This window comes from Chaetomium fimeti, assembly GCF_033439085.1.
Source record: "Chaetomium fimeti strain CBS 168.71 chromosome Unknown B0H64scaffold_1, whole genome shotgun sequence".
Classification (NCBI taxonomy): Eukaryota; Fungi; Ascomycota; class Sordariomycetes; order Sordariales; family Chaetomiaceae; genus Chaetomium; species Chaetomium fimeti.
Window position 1 is genome coordinate 3,887,150 of NW_026944329.1, and position 25,868 is coordinate 3,913,017.

At 59.1% G+C, this 25,868-nt stretch overlaps 10 protein-coding genes across 10 annotated transcripts; 6 read left to right on the top strand and 4 right to left on the bottom strand.

Moving 5' to 3' along the window:
- Positions 1 to 71: 71 nt before the first annotated feature.
- B0H64DRAFT_428978 (uncharacterized protein) lies at positions 72 to 905 on the top strand (the record flags this gene model as incomplete). Its single annotated transcript, XM_062805872.1, has 2 exons — positions 72 to 382; positions 553 to 905. The coding sequence occupies exons 1-2, from the start codon at positions 232 to 234 to the stop codon at positions 903 to 905; spliced, it is 504 nt and encodes a 167-aa protein (XP_062664560.1). The 5' UTR covers positions 72 to 231.
- Positions 906 to 950: 45 nt separating this feature from the next.
- On the bottom strand, positions 951 to 2,749 carry B0H64DRAFT_471026 (uncharacterized protein). The gene is made up of 3 exons (XM_062807856.1): positions 2,568 to 2,749; positions 2,359 to 2,504; positions 951 to 2,265 (listed from the first exon to the last, which is right to left on the bottom strand). Exons 1-3 carry the CDS (start codon positions 2,591 to 2,593, stop codon positions 1,280 to 1,282), a joined length of 1,158 nt encoding a protein of 385 aa, XP_062664561.1. The 5' UTR covers positions 2,594 to 2,749; the 3' UTR covers positions 951 to 1,279.
- A 2,585-nt stretch (positions 2,750 to 5,334) lies between these two features.
- Positions 5,335 to 7,688, top strand: B0H64DRAFT_29654 (uncharacterized protein). Its single transcript, XM_062800081.1, has one exon. It carries the CDS (start codon positions 5,475 to 5,477, stop codon positions 7,557 to 7,559), a length of 2,085 nt encoding a protein of 694 aa, XP_062664562.1. The 5' UTR covers positions 5,335 to 5,474; the 3' UTR covers positions 7,560 to 7,688.
- B0H64DRAFT_29657 (small-subunit processome) lies at positions 7,688 to 8,735 on the bottom strand. Its single transcript, XM_062800082.1, has 2 exons — positions 8,636 to 8,735; positions 7,688 to 8,579 (listed from the first exon to the last, which is right to left on the bottom strand). Exons 1-2 carry the CDS (start codon positions 8,653 to 8,655, stop codon positions 7,817 to 7,819), a joined length of 783 nt encoding a protein of 260 aa, XP_062664563.1. The 5' UTR covers positions 8,656 to 8,735; the 3' UTR covers positions 7,688 to 7,816.
- Positions 8,736 to 9,651: 916 nt separating this feature from the next.
- B0H64DRAFT_438159 (glycoside hydrolase) lies at positions 9,652 to 11,538 on the top strand (the record flags this gene model as incomplete). Its single annotated transcript, XM_062806322.1, has 2 exons — positions 9,652 to 11,322; positions 11,398 to 11,538. The coding sequence occupies 2 exons, from the start codon at positions 9,652 to 9,654 to the stop codon at positions 11,536 to 11,538; spliced, it is 1,812 nt and encodes a 603-aa protein (XP_062664564.1).
- Positions 11,539 to 11,760: 222 nt separating this feature from the next.
- B0H64DRAFT_414712 (uncharacterized protein) lies at positions 11,761 to 14,363 on the bottom strand (the record flags this gene model as incomplete). Its single annotated transcript, XM_062805053.1, has 4 exons — positions 11,761 to 12,441; positions 12,508 to 12,765; position 12,956; positions 13,054 to 14,363. 4 exons carry the CDS (start codon positions 14,361 to 14,363, stop codon positions 11,761 to 11,763), a joined length of 2,250 nt encoding a protein of 749 aa, XP_062664565.1.
- Positions 14,364 to 14,867: 504 nt separating this feature from the next.
- On the top strand, positions 14,868 to 17,396 carry B0H64DRAFT_382492 (uncharacterized protein). Its single transcript, XM_062802873.1, has one exon. It carries the CDS (start codon positions 15,360 to 15,362, stop codon positions 17,142 to 17,144), a length of 1,785 nt encoding a protein of 594 aa, XP_062664566.1. The 5' UTR covers positions 14,868 to 15,359; the 3' UTR covers positions 17,145 to 17,396.
- On the top strand, positions 17,397 to 21,075 carry B0H64DRAFT_382498 (uncharacterized protein). The gene is made up of 5 exons (XM_062802874.1): positions 17,397 to 17,809; positions 18,000 to 18,086; positions 18,228 to 19,453; positions 19,511 to 20,402; positions 20,503 to 21,075. Exons 1-5 carry the CDS (start codon positions 17,789 to 17,791, stop codon positions 20,821 to 20,823), a joined length of 2,547 nt encoding a protein of 848 aa, XP_062664567.1. The 5' UTR covers positions 17,397 to 17,788; the 3' UTR covers positions 20,824 to 21,075.
- Positions 21,076 to 21,785: 710 nt separating this feature from the next.
- Positions 21,786 to 23,950, bottom strand: B0H64DRAFT_382500 (uncharacterized protein). Its single transcript, XM_062802875.1, has 2 exons — positions 23,551 to 23,950; positions 21,786 to 23,096 (listed from the first exon to the last, which is right to left on the bottom strand). Exons 1-2 carry the CDS (start codon positions 23,701 to 23,703, stop codon positions 22,248 to 22,250), a joined length of 1,002 nt encoding a protein of 333 aa, XP_062664568.1. The 5' UTR covers positions 23,704 to 23,950; the 3' UTR covers positions 21,786 to 22,247.
- A 414-nt stretch (positions 23,951 to 24,364) lies between these two features.
- B0H64DRAFT_29802 (uncharacterized protein) lies at positions 24,365 to 25,352 on the top strand. Its single transcript, XM_062800085.1, has one exon. The coding sequence runs from the start codon at positions 24,592 to 24,594 to the stop codon at positions 25,219 to 25,221; it is 630 nt and encodes a 209-aa protein (XP_062664569.1). The 5' UTR covers positions 24,365 to 24,591; the 3' UTR covers positions 25,222 to 25,352.
- The last annotated feature ends 516 nt before the right edge of the window (positions 25,353 to 25,868 follow it).

Sequence of the window (25,868 nt, forward strand, 5' to 3'; positions counted from 1 at the left end):
TTTTCTGCACTGTGTTATTGGTGGGTGTTCTCGAGCTACAGTGGTGTGCAACTGCCAGTCCAAGCATCGACATTGAATTCGTACGCCTCGAACAACACACCACCACCCTTCCTTACCGACGCTCCCGCGGCCCCACCCGGCGATTGAGAACCTCGACGATTTATCTCCCTCGAGACACCACACCGTCCGAACATCGAAACCACAACCCGAACCCGGCGTTCCGGGCAGTGAATGGCCGCCATGGCCGCACAAGGCGGCGATCAGCCTCCTCGCCTGCCCATGCCGTCGCGCAACCCGTTACCGCTGTCGGCATCGCAGGAGGCCCAGGTCCGAGATATATTCTACGACCGAGTACGAAAGATGTGCGCCCCAGAAATCAAGGGTATGCTGTACCCTCTTCCCTTCCTCCCCACATACCCCCCTCTCCGTTTCCCAGACCACCCATCACACGACATACAACCAACCTCCCACCCCCCCCCCCCCCCCCCCCCAACCCGATCCCAACCCCCAAACTCCCCAAACCCCCGCTAACCACACCATACCCACCACCAGCCTTCGCCGAATGCGCCATGAACCACACCCTCACGGCGGGCTTCTCGTGCCGCGACACGCACCGGGTCATGAACGGCTGCATGAAGGCGCACGCGACCCAGGAAGTACACGACGCGGCGCGCGAGGAATGGTTCTCGCTGCGCCAGCAGCGCGCCCGCGACCGCGAGCGCAAGGCCCGCCGCAAGGCCGAGCAGGAGGCCTTCCTGCGCGAGTGGTGGGGCTTGCCGGAGAAGGATCGGGAACTGGCGAGGAAGGAGATGGAGAAGCTCGGGAGGGGGGAGAGGGTGGGCGGGTTTGCGCCACCGAAGAGGGAGGGGGGTGATGCGCGGGGGGGTGCGGAGGGGGGGAGGTGATGTTTATTTATTGGGCGGGGGGGTGGAAGTGATATGAGAGGGTGGAGGTGATATTGGGGGGGTGGAGGAGTGGAGGAGTGGGCTAGATGGGGTGGCCTTGTGGTTAGAGGCTGCAAGAAAAGCATACCCGTGGGGGATGGTCTGGCATCAAGGCAGGTTGATGCCGTATGAGGATTGATTGACCTCTTATCCTATGGTCAGGCATGGGAAGGGTCGGGAGTCGAATGGGGTCAGACTGGCCCCTACAGCGGTCACACACAACTCTGTATATATATATGTATTGAAACGACGAAAGCTGAAAGAACTGGGGTTGGTATTCAAGGGTTTCAAAACGGTCGCCGGGTATACAGGGCGGAAATCTCCCAACAACATTTCTACAACTTCGCCGCCGCTCCCTTTATCTGCGCCTCAACCCCTTCCACCACCGCCTCAGCAACCCCCCATGACAGCTCGTAACCCCTCCCTCCCAACCCGTACGCATGCATCACGAACCCGGCGCCGGGTACAACTTCCCCCTCGATCCTCGGCCCGCCGTTCCTCGTCGGCCGCCTCCCAACGATATCCCTCACCACCGTCAGCTCCTTCTTATCCCCCAGGATCTTGGGGTATGTCTCCACAAACCTCCTCAGCAACTCAGCCCTCACCTCCGCCGAGGGCTTCGTATCCCAATTATTCAACTCCTTCGTCCCGCCAATGATAGTCCCACCCTCAAACCCGCGCGGGACACAGAACGTCCACGTCCCATCCTCATTCTGCCTCGTCACCGTCACATCACAGTCCTCCGCCACCAGGCACGTCTGGCCGCGGGTGATGGTCATGTCAGGATCGGGAACGAGCCCCGTGCCAGACGCATTCACCACCGCCGCCACCACCGGCACCCCCTTTTCCCCATCACCACCACCACCATCAACCGCCAACCCCAACTCACCCGCCGACAGCGCAAACCCCTCCTCCGGCCGTCGCAGCTCCCGCCGCACCACCCGCCCGCCCCGGTTCACGAACCGCCGCAGCAGGAAGGCACAATACACCATCGGATTGACGCACCACGTGTCATACTCACATCCCCACGTCACCCCACCACCTTTACCATCGGAACCAGAACCGCCACCAGGAAACTCAGACCTATCCAACAGCCGAAACCCCGGCAAATCCAGCGCGTTGGGCGCGCTCGGCGTCGAGAGCGCCTCCTGCGCCGGGCCCGGCCGCTCCATGTACTCGACGCCCTTGAGGAAGGTGAGGCCGGCGGTGTGCGGGTGGGTGTGGTACAGCCGCTGCATGTGCGTGTAGGTGGTGCGTGAGAGGGCGTGTTCGCGGGTGAGGTGGGGTGGGAGGGATGGGTGCGGGGGGACCCAGCGGTTGTCTTTTTTTTGTTATGGGCGGGTTAGTATGGGAAGTTGGGGGGTTTTGGGGTGGGGGGGGGGGGGGGGGTTGGAGGGGAAAGGGGGGCGCGTACGGGCTCCGCCCCAGGGGGAGGTGTAGTTGATTTTGGTTAGGGGGTCCATCGTCTCGAAGGGCTCGGGGAAGTCCCGGGCCACGATGGTCACGGCATGGCCGGCTTGTTGGAGGAGGATGGCGCTGCTGAGGCCGATGACGCCGGCTCTTGGGGGTGTTAGTTCTGTTGTGATTTTTCAGGGGGTGAGAGAGGGGGGGTGGTTAACTCACCCGATGACGACTACGTGTTGTGGCATTGTGTAAGTGTTGGTGTTATTTACTTGATAGTTTATAGAGATGGGAGTAGCGTGAGGATGAGACCAAGAACCCTTGAGTCATACTCCAGACGGTTCCGAGGTATTATAAACACTAACGGCAAGGGGCTTGTGAGAGCCTTCCCGTATGCCTCGTATTATAGTCTCTTCATTAGTGCCAAACACCACCCAAAGTAGTCAGACTAGTGCCTGCGATACCACCTAACTGAGATGGAAAGGAGCGGCATCGCCTCCATGCTCCGAGTCCGGCCCGAGGTGTTCTGACTCGGCTCCGCACGACCGGGTGGGTCTGGATCCATTCCCGGCTTACACCGGGGCATCCGGTTTCCGCCGGAAGTGCGGCCGGATCCGATATGTCACGTCCGGCTCAGGGTCCATGCCGAGTCGTGCACTACTGTTAACTCCCCTTATTCCCTAATAATAAAACGGCAACGTTGCTTTCCATTCTAGGAAGGACATTCGTAGCATTGTCTTACCCCGAGCCCCGAACGGAATGCTTATCTGCATCTCGGACTACTTGGATGTCGACTGTCGACACCTACCCCTTGGAACGAGTTTGATCGATACGCGATAATAAGAATAGCATCACTTGATCAGTCCCCGTAGCACGCCGGTCTCCCCTAGAGACACTCGCTAAGAATAGCGGTAGGCTAGAACCTTCAGAGACTCAAGTGAGGGCCACTCCAGAGTAACTGTATACCTTTCGGAGGTCATTTTCATGATTCAGCCATTGTTTGCCTGCCGTTGAGAAACAGCCTCCATCCAATACGCCATTATAAGCCTGGGAGGGACGGGTTGGAAATAGAATAGCACTTCCCGTCCCTCGTGACGGCCACGAAGCAGCCCAAACGGCAGGCCGAGTTGGCGTGAAGCCTCCAACGCGACGCCGTCATAGTATTTTTGGCCCTCCACGAGTCAAAGGTGCAACAACTAGCCAACAACGAACCGGTGAGTCAGCGCCTCCCGCCTTGGCTAACCTGTTGGGCGGACGGGTAGGGAGCGTATTCGTTCCTAGAGTCGACCATGCCATGCCGTTGACGTCCCTTGGCTCGTCTGCTTGGCCTTGACCGGCTGCTGCAAGGTACGAAGTACCAGCCGTGTGGCGTCCCTTTCTTAAGAGTGGGCGTGTGTTAGTGGATAGCCTGAGGCTGAGAAGCATCTGCAAGAACAAATCGAGGTGGATTCCGATACGAGTCTCAGTAACTGTGCCGTTGAGGTAGGACATGGTGTTGTGACACGACAGACACCTGCACTCCAGATCTCCCCGCATAAGAGACGGGAGGTATTCTTGATATTGGGCATGCTACAACAGCCGGGTTCGCCAGTTCCCGAAGCAAGAAAGTGGCTCCTATTCGTTTGAACTGGCAACCATAAAGAGCGTCACACTCTTTGGAATCAGATGGAACGGCCCGACGTTGCAGTGGCTTGTCCCTGCGCCACGAAGAGGTAGTTGAGATGATTCTCGCAGAGAGACACGACTTAGATGAGTTACTCCGGGGAAGGGGGGCCATCCCACACGACTCTCCATTCGAGGATCTCTCTCATCGACCCTCAGCTGCTCCGGAGCCACCACACCGTCCAGCGACCCCGGATATCAACGCGGGGTTGAGCCTTTATCCCGGAGCGGTTGAACAAATAGGAATGAGGATCAAGATATCACTTTGTAGATCTTGTCCAAAGCAGCCATAGCTGCAGAAGGTCAAGTGCTTCATGAAACGGCCACGACGACTTGGTCAAGAGGTTCGCGATACGCTCATGACCCTAGATGCGTCTACGGAAAAGGAAAAGGAGAGCAGAATAATTACGAAAAGCGTGATTTGATCAGCCAGCCTCTGTGACCGGGAGCGTGTGAGGGCGGGATCTGATTGAGCAGCCCTATCAGACTGACCGCCTTCAAAGGTCACGGTAACAGTGGAAGAAGGTTGGCCCACGGACCCAGCCTTGCCACGAATCGCTGCAATCGCAATTGCTGATTCTTCTGCGGAAAGAGGGAACAAGAGGCAGGAAGCGACGAAGAGAGTTGGCGGCGTCAATCTGCAAGGTGATCCGGGCGCTGATTGGAGGATTTGGACAGGGGAGAGCACCAGGGAATCTATTTTCAGCGCCTAATTCGTTCCCCTCCCGCGACTCTCGACCATCCAACCCCGGCCTTCACCCAGTCACAGCGGGACGAGGTCGCTGCTCCCGGCCGCGTTGGGCATGCCCGGCGCTTAAGACTACCGAATCTCACTGCAGTCGGAAAGTCGACCTTCCATAGCGCACTGCATGAGAAAAAAAGGAGGGCCACGATAGGTCGGCTGGCTCCTTCCTCCCCGCTGCGTGCCCGCCGAGAAGTACCCTGAATTTACTGAGAAGCGCACCCACCCACTCTCGGGCAGGCTCACTCACACACACCGCACCCATCCCATGTGTTCCCGCTACCACACCCGCAGATGGGAGGGATACTTGTACACGCGGGACATGGACAGGGGGGCCGGGGTTGACGTGCGGTGCGTGTGCGGGTGCTTGTGCTCCTTGCTCCCTCATACTCCGGGACGAACAGGAAGGAAGATGGCGGGTTGAATAAAACGGATTGGCTCCCATGCGTGTCCGGTTCCGTGGCTTCGGTTCTATCCTTCGTACCGTCACCAAATGTTGTTGGCGTTGACGAGGTGAAACATTGACAATCCCTTATCAACACGCCTCGTTCATATTGCTTCTTTGTCTGGGTCATGATGTTTAGGTAGCAGGCACTACAGGTTTTTTGTCATCGATCGACCTGCCTTCGCCGTTGGCGCGCAGCTTGGAAAAGCAGAAGCGAGGGAGGACGACAGCAGAGCCACGCCATTGGGCTTCAAAAGAGAGCAGAGCTCTCGTCGACGACATGTCCTCACACCCAAACCAACACCCACACCCGGCGGGAGGATTCTCCCTCTTCCCGAACCCGAGCAACGCCCCGAGACCGCCATCGCGATCCCAAAGCAGGCCTCGAGCAGCTTCGCCGCCCCAGGAAGGGCGGGCTGGCTCGATCGAGGCGACACCCCCCCGTACCGGACGGAGGAACTCATCCGCGAGGGAGGGCAGGCAGAGGGCCGCGTCCAACAACCCGTGGCAGCATGCGCTTGATGCCACAAGACAGCCGGCATATGGAGAGAGCGCGGCAGGCCCGTCGACAGTGCCGTTCGTTGTCGAGGATCCCGTCGTTGAGACAACATATTCCCAACCCGTGACGGATGCGCCCCAGCGATGCGAGACGGCCTTCTCCGAGGCCCAGACGCTCGTCCGCAGTTCAAGCCAGAGATCGCGGAGCTCCATTGCCAAACCCCCAATAGCTTACACAACGGCCGGCCCGTCCTCGTCGTCCCAACCAGGGCAATCCGGCGAGCCGGCCGCGATCCGGTCCATGTTCCCCCGGTACAACCCCGAGCTTACCTTGGACCAACAAAACTACTACCCGACCCAAGCAAGTCCGACACACATCCCCCAATCTGCCATTAGCAGACCCCTTTACTCTCCACCAAGCATTGCCCCGGCCCCCGAAGCGTCGTCCAGCATGCCAACAACTACCTACCAAGCTAGCCCTCCGCAAGCAGCCCCCTCTGCCCCTCGCTGGCATCCCGCCATGGGGCAACGACACCACGAGCCCGCCGTGGCCCCGGCCGTCAACACGACCGAGGAACTCCGCGGGCTGTGGAAGGTGACGAACGGGTGGAAGGCCACCTCGTTCGACGGGCGTAACTACTGCCTCAAGATGGCCGCCTCCCCGGACCTGCCCCCGTCATACACCCTCTCCTCCTCCACCGGCCAGCCCTTCTACTGCCTCCGCGTCGACCCGACCTCGTCCTCGGCCCTCGTCACGCTCTCCCGCTACGACCCCAACAAGCCCTTCAAGCCGGCCTCCTCCTCCGCCGCCGCCACCATGGCCATCAGCCCCAGCAGCGGCGCCTCCTCCCCCTCCCCGCGCGTCTCCTCCTCCAGCCGCCACTCCAACCACCCCTTCCCCCCAACCACAGCCCACACCCCGGCCACCACAGCCTCCAAGCACCAAAAAAACTGGCAAGAAGTCCTCTCCACCCACCTCTCCCCCACCAACGAAACCGTCACCACCACCACCACCTCCCCCAACGAAGAAGACGACGACGCCCTCACCACCGGCCTAGTCGCACACCTCTGGCCCGCCGCCGCAGCGCGCCTCGTCGCCGACCGCGCCAACGACCTGACCACGGTCGCGCTCGCGCAGCAGGAATCCGCCCGCCTGGTATGGGACGCGGACTCGGGCAGCCACTTCCTGGCGCACCCGGCCCTCGCCATGCCCTTCCGCGTCGCCGTGGCGCGCCACCCGGCCTACAGCCGCACCGAGTACGCGCTCGAGCACCTCGAGTCGCCGGCGCCGCTGGCGCGCCTGGTGCGCGATGGGACCGGGGCAGGGTGGGTCGAGGTCGATACGGGGATTGCGGGCAAGATTGAGGCGGTGTATTTGGTGGATGTGGTGGTCGCTGCGCTGGTGATCGTGGCGCATCTGGATGGGGGGTTGAATGGGGGTGGGGGTGGGGAGGTGTTTGAGCCGCCGCCGGTGGTGTTTGGTGGGCCGAATGGGAGTGTGTATTCGGCGGCTGGGGTGGGGGTTGGTGCGGGTGAGGGCGGGAGGAGCAGTAGCTGGAGTGAGAGGCGGGGGGTCAGTCGGGCGAGTAAGCGGGAGGAGAAGGAGCGCAAGAAGCAGCTGAAGAAGCAGCAGAAGAAGAAGGGGAAGAAGGGGCCGATGGAGCAGTTTGAGCTGGACTTGGAGAGCCAGAGCAGCGATCTGGGAAAGGGCGCCGAGAAGGATAAGGTGCCGGGGGTGCTGCGGGCGTTGGTGGGGCTTGTGACCATCACGTTCAAGTGCCTTGTGTGGTGTGCTACGGTTGCGTTCAAGACGCTGGTGGCCATCTTGTCGGTGCTGACGAGGTGCTGTGGCCTGGGGAAGCTTTAGTTTTTGGCTGATGTGATGTGGGTGCTGAGAATCGGCGGGAACGATGTGGAACGACAGGAATGACGGAGGAGCAGCGTTTTTTGTTTGGGATATTTTTTGGTTCTTCGTTGGATACCTTTTTCATGGTCATGATAATTCTGGCGTTGGGTATTGCATAATACCCCGAAGGGCGAGGCCAGACTCTCGCCCCGGAGGAAATTTGGTATGACAGACATCTGTAAAAAAGAAACATGGAAAAAGTGACGGTCTCCTGTCCGCTACCTCTTCCTCTCTCGTACTTTGATCTTCCGACCGCTCTTCGTGATCCCGCCCGACGTCGCCGTCTTCGCCATCTTGGCCTTCTGTAGCTCCAGCTCGTACTCGGCGTCTTTCAGCGTCTTTAACTTTTTCTTGGCAGCCTTTAACCTCCGCTCCAGCTTCTCCAGGTTCTGTGCTTTCTTGTCCGCCGCTGCCGCTTTCCGGTCGTCCTCGTCTTCTAGGTCCCGCATCGCTTCGTCTTCGTCTTCTGCTCGTTCCAACGCCTGCTCCCTCTCCTCGGCTCCGTCAAAGAAGACGATCTTTTTCGGCTTCTGCGGCGCCGCCGTCGACGGGCCCATATCATCGTCGCTGTCGTCGTCCTCCTCGTCCACCTCTGCCCCACCGGCTTGAATGAAGCGCTCCTCCAGCTCGCGCACCTCGCGGGCAGCCACGTTGCGCATCGTCCGGACGTAGCCCAGATCCTGGGTCTTGAGCAGGCGGACGGTATCGACGTCCATGGCCTTGTTTCCTCGGTCGCCGTCGACGTTGCCGGTGAAGGACTTGCCCCTCGTGATGGAGGCGCCGGGGCCCTTGCGCGACATCATGCCGAAGTAGAACTCATCCTCGTTGCGGTCGGCCGCTTTTTGCCGCAGCGATTTCAGCACTGCCTTCTTCTTGTTGTAGTCCTTCGCCCGCTTCTGGTAGTCCTTCTTTTTCTCGAGGAGGCCGAGTCGCTCGCGCTCGAGCGGCTGCGCCCGTTCGCGGTGGGATCGCCGCTGGACACTGTCGCGGGTTAGCCTTGTCGCCGCGGTGGGCTTCGCATTGTGGCCGGGCCTTACCTATTGCGTAGAGACGACATTGTGGCGGTGAGTTGGTTTGAAAGGTACGAATTGGGCTGTCTTTGCCTGTTTCGTGATCTTGCTGGTATCCAAATTTTTGAGCCTTCAGCGGTTGCGATAAGCGATAAGGTCTGCTGTTGGAGTCGTGGGCCACCCAGACAGGGGTCCCTGTTTCTGGAGGCTGAGGTTGGAGCTTGGCGATCACCGCCCCACAAAGTTCTCGGCCGATCTTGATGGAATGCTGTGAACATCAAAAGAAACAAGGAATAGAACTCGACATTGCTGATGCGGGTTGCTTCAGATACACTTTGATCCTTAAATTGCAGACGATGCCCAGGAAATCTCGACAACAATATTTAATATCGATGGCGTTTCGAAGACACTTTTGTAGTGGCTCACGCTGTCCTTATTCCGATGTCTTTCATCACGAACATCCCGAACTGGAACCCTGCATTCCCAATATTTCACTGCATTTCTCGGGGACGTTAGCTCAAAGTAGCGCCGGCAGCCGAATTCGCTGGCGTCATCTCCGCCAACGACTCGTTTCTCTCTCCTGGAGTCTCAAACAGGCGAGATTGAGGGCCCGTAATTTACTGCACAGCCCTCCGAAGAATAACCTTAACCCAGTGATCGACGGGTGCTGGTGCCCACGGGAAGCTGGGAACATCAGGGGAAGCTCCCGTTTCGGCACCGCCAAAGCATCCCCCCAGTGCCCCTGAAGCATGTTGTTGGCCCCTAAACAGGTTTGTTGCTCCCGAGTCCCTGCTCAGCCGTGCCCACACACCGCATATGTACCCGTATGTAATCTGTAACTACCCTATGAACGCTTCCACGAAGCAGTTAGTTATCCACGTTTAAGTCTGTTCCCGTCTTGGTTTTTCTTCGTCCCTCCCTTGCTTCTTCAAGCCTATTTTACGTGGCTTTCTACATATGCTGCCGAGTCCTGGCCAGTTACGCATCCTTCTTCATCCTCGAATGGGCAATATTCTAGCAAACGCCTGGGAACCGTGGCCAGCATGAGTTTCCGGAAGTTTACACGCCTAGCCACAGTGGCGGCTGTTTTCCTCACTGCTTACCTCTTGCTAAGCCAAACAGATTTGGTGTACGTCTACCAAGGCCAGGAATGGCGGGCATGGAAGTACACGCCGAGTAGCTTCGACTGGCGGAAGCGACCTCATACACACCCTGTCGACGAGGCTACCATGACGCGGCTACCAGAGGGAAACCCTCGTCAACTGCCTCGGATTCAACACAAGTTCTCAAAGGATGAGCTGAGCAAGTCTCATAACGAGACCCAGAGGGAACGCCGAGAAGCCGTCAGGAACGTCGCCAAAAGGTCATGGAGAGCTTACCGCGATTACGCCTGGGGTCGGGACGAGGTTGCTCCTCAGACCCTAGTCGGACAAGACACCTTTGCCGGGTGGGGGGCAACGCTGGTGGACTCGCTGGACACGCTCTGGATCATGGGCATGAAGAAGGACTTCGGGGACGCCGTCCGGCACGTCGCCACCATCGACTGGAACAACGCGACATCCTGGGACTGCAGCCTCTTCGAGACTAACATCAGGTACCTGGGCGGTCTGCTCTCGGCCTACGACCTGAGCCAGGAGAAGGTCCTGCTTGACAAAGCGATCGAGCTGGGGGACATGCTCCACGCCGCGTTCGACACGCCGAACCATATGCCCGCAAACGCCTTTCATTTCCAAACCGCGAAGGAGGGCAAGTTGGTGGCTAGTGGGCACGAATCCTCTGCCGCGGTTGGGTCCCTATCATTGGAGTTCACCCGGCTCTCTCAGCTAACGGGCGACTCCAAATACTACCACGCTATCGACGGCATCAAGAAGGAGCTCGAGAGGACGCAGGACACGACCAGCCTCCCCGGCATGTGGCCCATCTTCATCAACCTCCAAAACAACTTCTTCACCTCGGGCACCTCCTTCTCCCTCGGCGCCTCCGCCGACTCCGCCTACGAGTACCTCTCCAAGATGCACGCCCTGCTCGGCGGGCTGGACCCAACCTACGAGAAACTGCACACCAAAGCCATGGCCACGGCAGCCAAGCACGTGCTCTTCCGGCCGATGCTGCCGGACCCGGCCCCGGACGTGCTCTTCCCGGGCACGGTGCTCTCCAACGGGCTAATCGCGGAGCTGTCGCCCGAGGTGCAGCACCTGGGCTGCTTCGCGGGCGGCATGTTCGCGCTCGGCGGGCGGCTCTTCGCCGACGAGGCCCACGTCGCCATCGGCGACCGCCTCGCGCGCGGCTGCGCCTGGGCCTACGCCGCCTTCCCCACGGGCGTCATGCCCGAGACCGCCGTGCTGATCCCCTGCCAGCCCACACCCAAAGAAGGCGGCAGAGACGACAAGGCCAAGTCTAACCCTAAACCCAAAGACAACCTCGCCCCCTGCCCCTGGAACGAGACCCGGTGGTCCGCCGCCACGGGCGAGCGGGCGCGGACGCAGCAGCTGCCGCGCGGGGTGGCGGGGCTGAGCAGCACGCAGTACCTGCTGCGCCCCGAGGCGATCGAGAGCGTGTTTGTGCTGTACCGCCTCACGGGCGCGGCCGACCTGCTGGACACGGCGTGGGACATGTTCGAGGCGATCCGCAAGGCGACAAGGACCCGCCTCGCGCACTCGGCGATTGCGGATGTGAGAGCTACGGGCAAGACGGCGAAGCTCGATTTGATGGAGGTGAGTTTTTGTGACTGACTGCCCTGGTATGATATGGTTTGGGGAGTGGGTTGCTGATGGTGTGGTGTGCTTTAGAGCTTTTGGATTGCGGAAACGCTCAAGTACTTTTATCTCATCTTCTCGGAGCCGGAGCTCATTAATTTGGACGACTATGTGTTTAATACGGAGGCGCACCCGTTCAGGTTGCCGAAGCCGGAGGGCGAGAGTCTCGAGTAGGGTAAAAAGCCGGTGGTTATGGATGGCATGGGTTACAAATAGATGGTAGACGGCGCGCTCTCGGGACTTTGAATGTTATTATTTTGCCGCACCCTTACCTACCCTTCGCCCTGAGTCGTGGCTTGTCAAAAAGATGACGATTTCTACCCCTGAATCACATTCCGTTTATATTTCCCCCTTTTATCCCCCCCACTTCGCATTTCCAAACAAAAACGACCCTACCTACTCATCCTCCCCCTCCTCACTCCCCTCCTCCTCCTCTCCCTGCCTAAACACCACCCGCTCACACAACTGCAAGCACTTCCTCACCGGCAAGCCAATCACATTATCCACGCTCCCCTCCACCTTTTCCACCAACACCATCCCCCCCACCCCTTGCAGGGCATACCCGCCCGCCTTATCCGCCCCCTCCCTCGTGCGCACATAGCTCTCAATGACATCATCCGGCAGGCCATCATCAGCCCCCGCAAAAAACACATTCGTCACCTCCACATGCGAGGCAATCTCATACCCCGGGTGCGTGGCATCGGCCTTGGGCGCCAGCACACAGACCGCCGTCAACACACGATGCCGGACGGTATCGCGCAGGTGGGTGAGCATGCGCACGTGGTCGGCCTGCGAGCGCGGCTTCTCGAGGATCTGGCCCGCCCGCGTCGCGATCACCGTGTCGGCGGCGATCACGACCGCGGGCTCCTCCAGAACGCGGGGGTCCGGGACGGGGTTGGGCACGTCTTTTTTCTCTTGGTGCTCGATTGCCTCGGCTTGTCGGGCTAGCGCTGTTTCATAGACGGCGAGGCACTTGCGGCGCGCGGTCGCCGAGACGTATTCCTCGGGCGTGTGGGTTGCTTTGTCGAGGTCTTCGGGCTCGGTGGAGGGGAGGACCTCGAGGTTGGTGAGGCCGACCTGTGCCGGGGGCGGGGGGGTTAGGAGGGTGTGGTTGGATGTGGGGGATTAAATTAAGGTACTGACTTGTGAGAGCAGGGCTTTGCGCCGTGGCGAGGCGCTGGCGAGAATTACACGCTTAGAGCGGAGGTGTGAGAGGATGGGGAGTTCGAGAGGGAAGGGGCCTTTCTTGATCGGAGCGCTCTGGCGGATGGGAATGCCGTGGCTACGGGCGGCCGTGATGTAATCCGGAGGGGGATCGGAGGGGTTGGAGAGATCCATGGCGGTGTATTTGGTTAATGTAAAATGCGAGCGAGTGTAAAAGGTACGAGCTACTCGTTGCAACTGCTTCATTGGGCGGTGACGGAGAAATCGAGGAAGGTCGGGTGGGAGCACTTGTACCTCGATGGAGGTGGGGGCGGGGAGCGAGCCGGGAGCTTGGCAAGGAACAGGCCGTTGGAGACCCACCTTCTCCAAGTTGAGGTACTGCGTCATGTTCGAGACGCGAGAGGTATTCCATGAGCTGTCATCTGACACTGCATGTCGGGCCGGGCACGAGGCGCCGTGCTACAATACATATTTACACATATTACATGTTCAATTTTAAATCAGGCTTGGCCCGGTCATTGGTACCCATTCGCCAACGAGAGCATAAACTCCCTCAGCCTCTCCGGGCTCATGTCCATCCGTTTCAGCTTTTTGAGCTGCTCTGGGTTGTCGCCGGGTTTAGCGAGACTGGTCGCGTTGACGCCGACCGTCTTGTTTTCCACATCCCGCGGACCCACGGCAATTATCAAGCCGTACCCCTTGGTCGTGGCCTCGCGCACCTTCAGGCCCACGCTGCGATCGCTGTCATCAAAGTCGACGGCAAGCCCGGTCGGCGACGTCGCGCCTGTCGTCGGGGACGAGGGTGAAACACCGAGGAGAAGGTTTTGTGTTTCTCGTGCCCAGTTCACCACGGGCTCCGTGCTGTTGACCGTGATGACGATGGCCTGGCGCGGGTTGAGCCAAAATGGCCACTTGCCGTTATAGTGCTCGATCAACAGCGCCATGAGCCGCTCTGCGGAGCCGAGCACAGCTCGGTGAATAAGTACCGGCTGGACAGGCCCATATTCGGCAAGCAATTCCGAGTCCGTTGTAGTCTCGCCTCGTTTCTCAAACTCTGGAGCGGGCGCCGCGTATTCCAGGTTGAACCGCTTGGGGAGCTGAAAGTCGAGCTGGATAGTGGCCGTTTGATGCTCCTTTCCGTCCGAGTCCTTCAGAATGATGTCGATCTTGGGGCCATAGAAAGCACCGTCACCCTCGTTGACGGTGTATTCGTGCTCACTTCCGGTGAGCGCCGTCCTCAACGCATCCTCCGCCTGTGACCACTCGTCCGCAGACCCAATATATTGTTCCGGTCGGGTTGAAAGAACCAGCCGGTATGACCCGAGGCCGAGGACGCCGTATGTAAGGCGGACGAAATCGAGCGTTTTTGCGATTTCTTCCCGAATCTGCGACGGCCGGCAAAAAATGTGCCCGTCGTCCTGGTGGAACCTGCGCACCCGTGTCAAACCGCTCAGGGCTCCTGAGATCTCATTCCGGTGTAGCGGGCTGAAATCGGCGTAGCGGATCGGAAGGTCGCGGTAGCTGCGGGTCTGCGACGCAAAGATGAGGCAGTGGCCCGGGCAGTTCATGGGCTTGAGGCCGTATTCGGCTTCCTCCCCGCCCTCGGTGACTTCGGCACGCGATGGCGAGGTGCTCGTTACGGTGTACATGTCGTCGGAGTAGTTCTCGAGATGGCCCGACTTGGCCCAGAGAGCCTTCTTGTATATGGTCGGCGTGATAACTTCTTGGAAGCCATAGCGAACGTATTGCTGGCGGAGGAAGTCGACGAGGCGATTGAAGATGCGTGCTCCATTGGGAAGCAGGATGGGTGACCCAGGGCTGTAGACAGAAGTCATGAAAAGCTCGTGCTGCAGCCCGAGCTGCCGATGATCGGGCGCGAGCGGTTTTGTGGTCGAGGCATCGGTGCTGTCGCAAGACGAGCAGAAGCGGTACTGGAGTTGTGACGGCGGGGTTGTCCTCGATATCCTCGATATCCTCGATGCCCTCGCTATCCTGGATTGTCTAATTAGGAACTGTGAAGCCCGCCCTGATGCCCGCAGGAAGGGCATCCTGCCGACTGCCGCAGGGGTGTGAGGGGTGTCGTTGTCTGAGATGCGCCGCCGAAGCACATGCGGATCTCGCTCCCGGAAACTTTTCCAGATCAATTCGATCCAATGCAATGCAACAAGCGGAACAAGCTCTCAAACCGTGGCCCATTTCCCCAAGGCGAGACCGTCGGGATACCCCTGCCAGCGCAAGGGGGTCATTGTGCCCCACCACCCCACCTGGCAGTCAGCTCAGCGGTCCAGCTGATCGGGATCATACTCACACGGTGTTCCGCGCTTGGATTGGGTGTTCTTCCACAGTGAAACAAATAAATAGCGACCGCTGATCACCCACCCGAGCCACCCCTCAGCACTCAACCGTAACCCAACATCAACAAAACTGTACTGCATAAAAACATGTCTATCTTTGACGCTCGAGCAAACAATACCCCCTGTCAAAATTGTGAATATCCCTCTGCTGCCTACAGTGACTCATTTGATAGTTTGCAAGGGACTTAAAAGACCAAGCAAGGCAGCGAGGGAGCAAGAAACCCCCCACTTTTGCATCACTCTGGACCTATAAGACGGCGCTGCTGCCTTCGATAACACCTGGATTCCAGGTTCGCCACCGCAGCGACGCGACGCGTGACCTCGCGATTTCTCCCGACTCCTCTCCCTGTCTGTCGCCGAATATCTCAGGTATAACATCGGGCCAGCCACCCGAGTTTTCGTCTTGGGGGGGATTCTCAACCGGACATTGTCCCACCAGTTCCGGGCCGGCACATCCGCAACATCGGCAATCACAACATGGCGAGGACAACACGATCCTCGGTGAAGCGGGAGTTCCCGCCCGAGAGCTCATGGCGCATGGTGGAGGGCGGGGAGAACGACAGCTTCGACACGTCGATACTACACGACGACGACGACTTCATCGGCTCGAGCGGCTCGCAGCCGGTCGGGTCGCAGTCCTTCAGCATCGGCGGGTCGCAGCCGTGGAGCATAGGGGGCTCGCAGGACGACAGCATCGAGAACTTCCTCAGCAAGGCCGAGGACGACGAGCAGGTCCTCCTGAGGTCGCCGTTCCGCCCCTCCGTCCCCAAGGCCGTGCGGGAGAGCTCCCGCGAGAACTTGAGGCAGCGCTCGCCAGAGCCCGAGCCCGAGTTCTACATGCCCAAGGTCGATGTTGCCAGCCCCCGGCGGGCGAGCACCCGGTCATCCACCACCATTAGAGCTTCGGTCCCGCCACCGTCCCCGCCTCGAGTCAGACGCCGCCAAGCAGCGGCTCCAGCGAGTCCTGCCAAGGGGCGGCGTGTGAGGGAGGATGAGAAGACGTCCCGGGGTGAGCGGGCGGCGTTGGGCGAGGGCAGCAGGGCGTCGACATCGCTGTTTACTGCGTTGTTTAATGCTGTGAGCTGGGCGCTCGAGGTGGTAGGGCTCGCGTTGCGCTACGCGAAGAAGCCGCTGGCGATCCTGGTGTCGTTATACATCACATTCGGCGGTGTTATTGTGCTGCAGAACATGGCGAGCAAGTCGATCTACATGTCGCTCTCCCCGATCTGCCGCATCCCAGGGGTGTCGTGGATGGACCTGCCGTTTTGCCCGGAACTCAAACCAGCGGAAGGGGGTAGGAAAGGGGACGGGCAGCCGATCAGGTTCGACGGGCTGATGCACGCCCAGGACAAGTTCCAGCGAGTGGCGGAGATGGCGGCGGACGGCCTGTCGCTGCCCATGGAAATGAAGCGCTCGGAATCCTCGATCCGCGACCTGCGCACCGTGGTCCGCTACAGCTCGCTCATGAGCAAGGAAGAGCTCATTTTGGAGTTCGACGGGTTCATCGACACGGCGCAAACGGTGACGAGCGTCCTGCAGCGGTTCAACACGCGCGTCAGCTCGACCGTCGACTGGGTCATCAGCATCACCCGGTGGACGTCGCGCAACCTCGAGCCGTTCGACAAGAGCAGCAACCGCGACGACCAAAGCGGCGTCGCCGGCCTCATCGGCGCCTGGACCGACTGGCTCCTCTCCCCGTTCCAACCCACCCTCCTGTCGGAGCGGTACCTGCTCGACCGGTACATCGAGCACACGGAGCTGGTGTCGGACAAGGTGGCGCGGCTGATCCTGGAGGCGCGCGAGGTGCTGCACTCGCTCGCGCGGGCGGAGGAGCACCTGGACGCCATCTACAACTTCGTGACGCGCACGCACAAGACGGTGCAGGGCCGCAAGGACGACATCCTCTGGACGCTGTGGACGCTGGTCGGCGCCAACAACCGCCGCCTCTCCAACTACAACAGCCAGCTCGCCCTGCTCAAGCAGGTCGACGGCCAGCGCTCCGGCGCCGTCCGCCTCGTCAACGAGCTCATCGTCGAGCTCGAGAAGATCCAGGCGAGTCTGGGTGACCTGAAGGGCCGCGTCTCTGAGCCCGGCTTGCTGCGGGACCAGGCCGAGATCCCGCTCAGCGTGCACATCGAGACGATCAACAGGGGCGTTGAGAGGCTGGAGGAGGCGCGGGGCAGGATACGGTCGATTGAGGACGAGCGGATCAAAGAGGTTTTGGCGAGGGGGAAGGGGGAGGAGAAGTTGATTGATGCTTAGACTCGGGCTGTTACTGGACATGGGACGGCGTTGGACTAGATACCTACGGCACATGTATCTCTGGGTGTGTTTATTTTGGGTTGGTTATTTGGCAAGGCATCATCTGTACATCTTGTCTATTTTAGGTTGGTCTTGGAGATATTTGGCTGGCGTTGGAGGAAGCATAGGAAACTGAAGCCTAGGTAATTGTAATTACTGGCTTGGAACATGCACTGATCTACTGGTAAGGTCCATGCCTCCCGGGCCCGTACTAGGCCGAGTATTACTGTGTATGGTACTCAATATGGGCCTTCCAGGTTTGTGAACTCAAAGTAGTAGTGCACCGCAAGTCATGAGGACCCGTATCTTATCACTGACCTGACCATCGGTGGATTCATGGTGTCATAACCAACATCGGTCTCGAAGCTTATCAGTAAGGATGCGGGGTATTCGACCGTCGGGACTAGCGGAAGCGCGAAGGGGAAAAAAAATCATTTTTCCTATTCTCAGGGACTACCTACTAGGGACTACCTATCTAGTTTCCCAGGGCGTTCTCGAGAAATGGGTTTATATCTCATCTGATCCCCAGTATCCATCGTACTCATCCAGTTACACAAGCCCAGTTATCGATAGGGCTGTCTTGGCCCTTGAATTGAGCTGCCACGATGCATCTCGTACCGAAGGAGGTTAGTGGGCATTGGCGCTTTACTTTCACGTTCGTCCATTTGCCCGCTCAAGCGCTCTCTCTGTCTCAGGTCCCACGGCAGGTGCAACTGCAACTCCAGATTACACTCTGAGACAAAAGAGACTTGATGCAACTCAGTCCACGATTTGAAGTGTGATTTTAGCTAACGGTATGGAAATTCCACTGAATAGATCGACAAGATCACCATCTCAGAACTGGGCTTCCTTGCTCAGCGGCGACTGGCCCGCGGAGTGCGATTAAATCATGTCGAAGCCACGGTAAGAAACACACTCTCAGGGCCTCACTTGGGACAAGAGAAAAGAGAAGAAGAAGAAAGATGAAAAAAACAAAAATGAAGATGAAAATGAAAAATGAAAAATGAAAAGAAAAAATGAAACAAGACTAACATCATGGACCAGGCCCTCATCGCTTCCAACCTCCAGGAGCTGATCCGCGATGGCAACCACACCGTCGCCGATCTCATGTCACTCGGAAGCACCATGCTGGGACGCCGCCACGTCCTGCCCGAGGTCTGCTCAACGCTGCACGACATCCAAGTCGAGGGCACCTTTCCCGCAGGCACCTTCCTGGTGACGGTGCAGAACCCCATCGCCACCGACGACGGCGACCTCGCGCGCGCCCTCTACGGCAGCTTCATCCCCGTGCCCGAGAACGCCGAGGCGCTGTTCCCCAAGTACGCCGACGAGGAGTACGCCTACGAGAAGCAGCCCGGCGCCGTCGTGGTTGTCAAGGACTCGGTCATCAAGCTCAACGAGGGCAAGAAGCGCATCAAGCTCCAGGTCACGAGCAAGGGCGACCGCCCCATCCAGGTCGGGAGCCACTACCACTTCATCGAGGTCAACCCGTGCCTCGAATTTGACCGCCTACGGTCGTACGGGTACCGCCTGGACCAGGCGTCGGGCAGCTCCATCCGCTTCGAGCCGGGGGACACCAAGACGGTGACGTTGGTGGAGATTGGCGGGCTGAAGGTCATCAGGGGTGGGAACGCGATCGCGTCCGGGCGGGTGGACTTTGGGAGGCTCAAGGAGATTCAGGACAAGCTGGCCGAGGCTGGGTTCGCCCACGTGCCCGACCCGGCGGGGGATATGGCTCTAAGGTCCGACGCCGGTGACATGGTCCATAGGATCGAGGGCGCCACCATCGATAGGAATACGTATGCGACCATGTTTGGGCCCACGACCGGGGACTTGGTGAGGCTGGGGAAGACGGACCTGTGGATCAAGGTCGAGAAGGACTTCACTGTCTACGGGGACGAGTGTAAGTTCGGTGGTGGTAAGACGCTGCGTGACGGTATGGGCGCCGCGACGGGGCGCACGAGCGCCGAGAGCCTGGATCTGGTAGTGACTAACGCGCTCATCGTCGACTGGACCGGTATCTTCAAGGCTGATATCGGTGTCAAGGACGGGTATATTGTGAACATTGGCAAGGCAGGGAATCCCGATGTCATGAGCGGCGTGACGCCCGGTATGATCGTGGGCAGCTGTACCGATGTGATTGCCGGCGAAGGTAAGATCGTCACGGCCGGCGGCATTGATAGTCACATCCACTTCATCTGCCCGCAACAGGCTGACGAGTCTATCGCGTCGGGCGTCACTACCATGGTGGGTGGTGGCACGGGGCCAAGGTGAGGACCGGAACCCCTATCTCCAAATTCAGGGCCAGAGAAGCTGACCACATCCAGTGCCAACACCTCCGCTACCACTTGCACCCCTGGGCCATATTTCATCCGCGAAATCCTCCGCGGCGCCGACAGGCTGCCGGTGAACATCGGCATCACGGCCAAGGGCAACGACAGCGACACCGTTGCCCTCAAGGAGATGGTCAAGGCGGGCGCCTGCGGTCTCAAGCTGCACGAAGACTGGGGCTGCCACCCGGCGGCCATCGACACCTGCCTCACTGTGTGCGACGAGCTCGACGTGCAGTGCATGATCCACACGGACACGCTCAACGAGTCGGGCTACGTCGAGCAGACCCTGAAGGCCGTCGACGGCCGCACTCTCCACGCCTACCACACCGAGGGTGCCGGTGGCGGGCACGCGCCCGACATCATCCGGATCGCCGAGTACCCCAACATCCTGCCCTCGTCCACAAACCCGACCCGCCCCTACACGCGCAACACGCTCGAGGAGCATCTGGACATGTTGATGGTCTGCCACCACCTGACCAAGGACATCCCCGAGGATGTGGCCTTCGCCGAGAGCCGCATCCGCTCCGAGACCATCGCGGCCGAGGACGTGCTGCACGACCTGGGCGCCATCAGCATGATGAGCAGCGACAGCCAGGCCATGGGCCGCTGCGGGGAGGTCATCCTGCGGACGTGGCACACGGCGCACAAGAACAAGGTCCAGCGCGGCCCGCTGCCCGAGGACGAGGGCACGGGGGCCGACAACTTCCGCGTCAAGCGCTACGTCAGCAAGTACACCATCAACCCGGCCATCGCCCAGGGCATGTCGCACATGATCGGGAGCATCGAGAAGAACAAGCTGGCCGACTTTGTCCTGTGGGACCCGGCGTGGTTCGGCACCAAGCCGACGTCCGTCGTCAAGTGCGGCATGATCGCCTACGCGCGGATGGTAAGCTTTTCCCCTCTCCTCCCCAACTCCTCCCCCCTTTAACGAACCCCCCAACACCAAACTCCCCATCCTAACCGCACCCTCCTCCCACCAAAAACAGGGCGACGCCAACGCCTCGATCCCCTCCATCCAGCCCATGATCATGCGGCCCATGTTCGCGCCCTCCATCCCGCAGACGAGCGTGGCCTTCGTGTCGCAGGCGGGCATCGACAGCGGCGTCGTCGGCACCTACGGCCTCAAGAAGCGCATCGTCCCCGTCCGCGGCTGCCGCGGCGTCGGCAAGCGCGACCTCAAGTTCAACGACGCCACCCCGCGCATGTCCGTCGACCCGGAGAGCTATGTTGTCATGGCGGATGGGGTGGTGATGGATTCGGAGCCGATGGGCATGCTGCCGTTGGCGCAGACGGCGTATTTTTATTGAGTGGTTGAAGAGTGGGGGGTTGGTGAGTGGTGAGTGGTTGGTGGAGCAGAGGCGGTGATGGTGATGGTAGTGGTGGTTGCTTGAGTAAGTCGATCGGTTAAGGGGGGGGGCGGTTTGTTGTTGTCGTTGGGGAAGGCGTAGTGTGTGGAGGTCTCTATTTGTAATGTCTGGTTATTCTTCTTTATTCTTTGGTGTATGTGTGTTGTGGAGTATAGCGTTTTCGTAGTAATATATACTTGCTTTGATGCGGTGCTCTTCTTGTGCCTTGTATTAGATATCAGTGACAGGAGGGTGGTGCACTTGTGTAAGCGTTTGGCAGCTCATGGCTGGAGAACCCCGGCGCGACAGTGTCAGACCAGAAAGAATGTGCTGAGATGCGGGTGTTCCCCGGTGGTTGTGCCGGTGCTGGCAGCTGAACCTTCACTAGACACCTGTGCCACGGGTTTCCGGGATGAGGACGGAGGGAGGTGTGTACATGCCTAGGTATGTACCGAGGTAGGTAGGTTTATGGGGAAACAGTGGGCGGCGTTGGGACATCTTCCATAATTCGGGGGTTTGCGAAGGGAATACCTAGGCCTGTAGAATAACCTAAATGCAAAGGTGGTTCCTAAGAGGCACAGGAAGACGGCGGGCCTCCAGGGCTACCTACCCGGGTAGGCAGGCTTGGGCGTTGGAGGAGTCCTTTCGCTTTGAGCCCCTGGTGAGTGCCATTGGGCTCCGCAAAGGTGTCCGATCAGGGTCTTGGTTTCCTGACACCTGGAACCCAGAATTGATTCGGCTTTCCCGCGCGGTGCCCCCTGTGCCCGCTGGGGTTACCTGAAGTAACCAGCTGGAGACACAGGGAGGGCACTGCATCAATCAGCCTCTCGACGCGCAGTGAGATGCGGGGAAACTCGCATCCAGAGTGCCCTGTCCCAATTGTGTGTTGGGTGGTCGTCGGCATTTCACAACGACCAGAGAAACGAGAGAAGATATGTAAAATTCATTGACGCCCCTACAACCCACACCGATGCGACCCATAACTAGTAAAGCGCAAAACTGGAGACCACCATGTACATACATAGTACATACATACCACAATTGGCTTGTGGGGCCGAGATGAGAGCACCTCATCACCTTTCCTCCTCCTTCCTCCCTCCGGCGATCCGTTTCATGAAGGCCTGGAGGCTGGTGCCTCTTGCTCATTGATCCATACACTGACCGTTACACCCAACAGTTGACCCTGAATAGCACGTCTGCGAATGCTGTCGACTTCGCATCCAAAACCAAGTGTACCTTCTGCTGCCTGAACCCACCCTCGGTGTCCCTTGACAAGAGAGGCATCATCAAAGAGAGATTGAAACACCCATTGATCCCAGAGGTATCGTTGAAGAGAGAAAACCGAACCGATATGATAGAAAGAGAGCTAGGACGAGAAGACGAGCCTAGCCGCTCTTGGCCTTCTTACGGCCAGACTTTTTAGGCTCCTCCACCACCTGCTCAGCGGCCTTGGAAGCCCGCTTCCGCTTCTTAACCTCGGGGCTGGCGGGGGTGGCGGCCACCGGCTTGGGCGGCTCGATCTCGGCAGCCGCCGGGGTAGCGGCCGCGGTGCTCTTCCGCTTGCGAGTCGCCGCCTTCTTGGGGGTCTTGGCTACTGGCGCGGCGGGCTCCTCCTCCTCCGGCTCAGACGGAGAAGGCTCCGGGACGGCGTCCCTCTGCAGCTGCTCGGTGACAGCTTCCTGCTCGTTGGCCGGCACCTCCTCGGCCTGCGCGATAGGCGGCATCCCGATGCTAAACTGGTCGGCATAGACGCGAGCATCGTCATCACTCATCTCCTTGGCGCTTGGGTTGCCGTTCTTGTAAGAATGGACGCGCGCGTTGTAGAGACGGAGGTTGTACTGGTAGGCCTGGTTCCAGCCGAGCTTCTCGGCCGGGGTCATGACGGACCACCGGCGCTGGCCCTCGTCCTGAACAGCCCCCTTGGGGACCTGGTCACCAAGATCATTGGCAATGATGGGACGAGCGGTCTGCATGTACAAGAAATAGGGGGTCAAGGGACGCTTGGGCGCGTTGGGGTCGTGGGTACGCTTCTTGCGTTCCTTCTTCTCCTCAACCGGCGGTTGGGGAGGGGCAAAAGCAGGCTGGATCATGGTGTTGAGGGACCCGGCGATGCGGTCCAATTCTGCGCCATTCTCAAGGTTGGTTCCCTCACCAATGAGGAGGTTCGTCTGACGAAGATAATCCTGAGAGAAACTCCTAATCAGGTCCTGGATTGTCTGGAGTCGCTGGTAGACCTGTGAGCGAGTTAGTGGGTAGGCTCAAAGCGGGTATTTTGTAAACAAGGCGAAGCGCGAAAGGGGTCGCAAAGGTATCAAGACCACGATGAGGGATTGCAGCCGATGGGCTACCCGTGACCCGGGTCGTGCACGACTCCGCGCTACACACAGAACAAATGCATGTACACTGCTCTCTCAGGTTCTTGGGTATACCGCGCAGCGGATTATGCGATGCAAACAGTGGGGGGTGGTGGGATGGAGAATGGGAACGCGCGTGATACGCGTTGTTTTGTTTTGGTCCCTATGTTATGACTGGAAGCTAGACTTTGGGGCTTGCTCCAGGCACACAATGGCCGATGAAGACTGTCTCGAGGTTGCGGGGGGGTACCGCGAGATGTCTGAGGGGTAGGCATGCACGGTGTTGTTGCTGCTGAATGGGATGCGGGGATGCGCAAAAAAGCAAATGGCTTACCGAATCTCTGACGCGGATGAACTGGTCAACATCGATAACGGGGGGAGCCTTGAAGTTGTGCGCTGCGGGGGCCACGGCGACGGGGACGCTGGGCGCCGCAACAACGGGAACCACAGGCTCGGGGACGGGCTTGTTCTTGGGCGGGCGAGGCATGGTTGATGCGATGCGATTTCTTAGTGGCGGTTTTGGTGGGTTTTTGATAGCGGGAGGATGGCGCTGAGCTTTGATGCCGTGATGGTGGAGCGGGTAGGGCTTTCAGTGCGTTGCGTACTGCGAAGCTGAGCGCTGTGAAATGCGGCCTGAGTGAAATGAACAGAGAGTTTGGGAGGAAAAATTCCCGCCGAATTTTGGGGGGCGCGGCGGGGTTGCCGAAAATATACGTGGGTCGCTGAGGAGGGGGTGCCAGCGCTGATTTCAGCGAAACAACTGCTGAAAATTGGCAGCCAAAAATTGCGAGCTGGGCATGCCGCCCAATTCGGGCCCAAGAAGCTCCGTTCAGTTGGACTCGCTGAAACCCGCCGAAACCCGCCCGTCCACTCTGCACAACCTTCCATGGACCTTCAACAGGCACCGCTGAAGATTCCATCAATGCTTTTACAGGCGGTGCCCTGGACTGCCCGAAGCCTCAAGGTCACACCTATCTTGAGGGTCTCTTGCTCTACCCGCAGCGGCAGGATTGCTTCGAAAGCGAAAACGCCCCAGCATTCAAATGCAATGCAGATGCAGAACCTCGAGTGCCTCGAACCCAACACGCAGTTACATAGTTACATAACTCCCAGCATAGGTACAATCATGTCAGGCTGGTGCAACAAATTCAACGGCCGGGTGCTGCCAGCGAACGACCACCCCGCTTTCCCTTCTTGCATCTCACCTCCACCCACCCAGGCTCTCACTGCACAACGCATCGCGTCACCGTTTTTTAGCGCAAATCTGTCATCCACTATCAGGCCAACGAGAAGAACACCACGGGCTTCGTCAAGCCCATAGGAGATGATGCCTCATCTACAATAATTTCGACCGTTGGGGTTTCTGCACATTCAAATGCGCTGTTTCGCGTTGTTGAACACAGCACCACAACTCTCCAAGAGGCGTCATGAGGCCACCGCTGAGTTTCGAAGCTACCTACACCAGGTCATTATCATCTCGGGGCGCTGTTGGGACGGTGTTTGCGCGCTGTCCTCGAGCGCTCCAAAGCGGGATCAGCCCGCGGTCACACAAGGACCGGAATCATCCAATGGGCAACGGATCAGCGAACACACGGGCGAGCCGCCAGAGTGGCCGCAGCAGTGGGCTTGCTCCAAGCCGACAGGGGTGACGAGCAGCCCTGATTTGGTTTGGCTGATTTTAGAGAGCCCCCAACGCCGCCCGCCCAGGCTGGGCGTTTTTTTCTCTGCCCGAGTTCCCCAACACCAGCGCTTCCTGAGCCCCCGTTACGAGCGCTCCTTGGGAGGTTCCCCAACCTTCCCCCAACTCTTCCGCAACCCGGAACGGAGCTTCTGTATTCGCAAGCCCTTGGCTTCCCAGCCGCCCACATCCCTCTTCCATGGGGCCATCGATTGCTATCAGCCTGCTGTGAGCTCGGGGGACACTGGGTTTCTCGGAAGGACGAGGCCCAGTTTCGTCACAACTTCGGCCACTCGGCATCACACGGTTGATCAGCGGTGCGTGTGACAACTCAACTCACAGGCCCTTATGAGCTTCCCCGCCACCGCAGTACCCATCACCGCCCGCATCGCCGATTCTCTATTTTCACGCAGCTATCCGGCCCAAGGTAGGGTATCTCGTCTGTAGCCCTCGTTCAGGTCTGGTCGAGAAAACGCCCACTCTGAACGAGATGCTCGATGGGAGGCGGGCATGTAAGTTGGGGCCCCAAAGTAAGGTAGGTACCTCCATTTTCCCCCACTTTGTACTCCGTGAAGGTACCAGGCTAGGTAGGTATCTTGAAGAGTTTGGGCCGAGTAGATGCCAACACCACTTTCTTCGGAGAGAGAAGAAAAAGGAGAATGCGAGTTCGAGATAACGACCTGCTTAAGCACGACTCAACCACCTATCCCAGTTTTGTTTTCAGATGATGACGTTGAGTAAACTGGAAGAAATAGGGCCGAGTTTGGCCCTTTGGAGTGCGACTTGAAGTGTGACATACTTTCCCTCCTTACCCATGACGATACTTGGGTTGGAGTTATGGAGGTACCGGAACGTACAGACATGCATGGAGATCGGTTTGCTTGACAGCGAACGCGTCAGCACCCAGGTCCCTGGGGAGCTGAACCTCAAGCAGGGTTAGGCCCTTCTGGTTGTCCGCAAGGCCGAGGCTGCGC

What these genes read in the sequence shown, in the direction of transcription:
- B0H64DRAFT_29802 (XM_062800085.1), top strand. Translation starts at nt 24,592, where the DNA reads ATGCGCTGTTTCGCGTTGTTGAACACAGCACCACAACTCTCCAAGAGG.
- B0H64DRAFT_382500 (XM_062802875.1), bottom strand. Translation starts at nt 23,703, where the DNA reads ATGCCTCGCCCGCCCAAGAACAAGCCCGTCCCCGAGCCTGTGGTTCCC. An exon ending in TCATCCGCGTCAGAGATTCG is followed by an intron (nt 23,097 to 23,550) that starts GTAAGCCATTTG and finishes ACTCGCTCACAG; the next exon opens with GTCTACCAGCGACTCCAGAC.
- B0H64DRAFT_382492 (XM_062802873.1), top strand. Translation starts at nt 15,360, where the DNA reads ATGGCGAGGACAACACGATCCTCGGTGAAGCGGGAGTTCCCGCCCGAG.
- B0H64DRAFT_382498 (XM_062802874.1), top strand. Translation starts at nt 17,789, where the DNA reads ATGCATCTCGTACCGAAGGAG. An exon ending in TGCATCTCGTACCGAAGGAG is followed by an intron (nt 17,810 to 17,999) that starts GTTAGTGGGCAT and finishes TCCACTGAATAG; the next exon opens with ATCGACAAGATCACCATCTC. An exon ending in TAAATCATGTCGAAGCCACG is followed by an intron (nt 18,087 to 18,227) that starts GTAAGAAACACA and finishes ATCATGGACCAG; the next exon opens with GCCCTCATCGCTTCCAACCT.
- B0H64DRAFT_29654 (XM_062800081.1), top strand. Translation starts at nt 5,475, where the DNA reads ATGTCCTCACACCCAAACCAACACCCACACCCGGCGGGAGGATTCTCC.
- B0H64DRAFT_471026 (XM_062807856.1), bottom strand. Translation starts at nt 2,593, where the DNA reads ATGCCACAACACGTAGTCGTCATCGG. An exon ending in CAACACGTAGTCGTCATCGG is followed by an intron (nt 2,505 to 2,567) that starts GTGAGTTAACCA and finishes AACACCCCCAAG; the next exon opens with AGCCGGCGTCATCGGCCTCA. An exon ending in CTCCCCCTGGGGCGGAGCCC is followed by an intron (nt 2,266 to 2,358) that starts GTACGCGCCCCC and finishes AACAAAAAAAAG; the next exon opens with ACAACCGCTGGGTCCCCCCG.
- B0H64DRAFT_29657 (XM_062800082.1), bottom strand. Translation starts at nt 8,655, where the DNA reads ATGTCGTCTCTACGCAATAG. An exon ending in ATGTCGTCTCTACGCAATAG is followed by an intron (nt 8,580 to 8,635) that starts GTAAGGCCCGGC and finishes AACCCGCGACAG; the next exon opens with TGTCCAGCGGCGATCCCACC.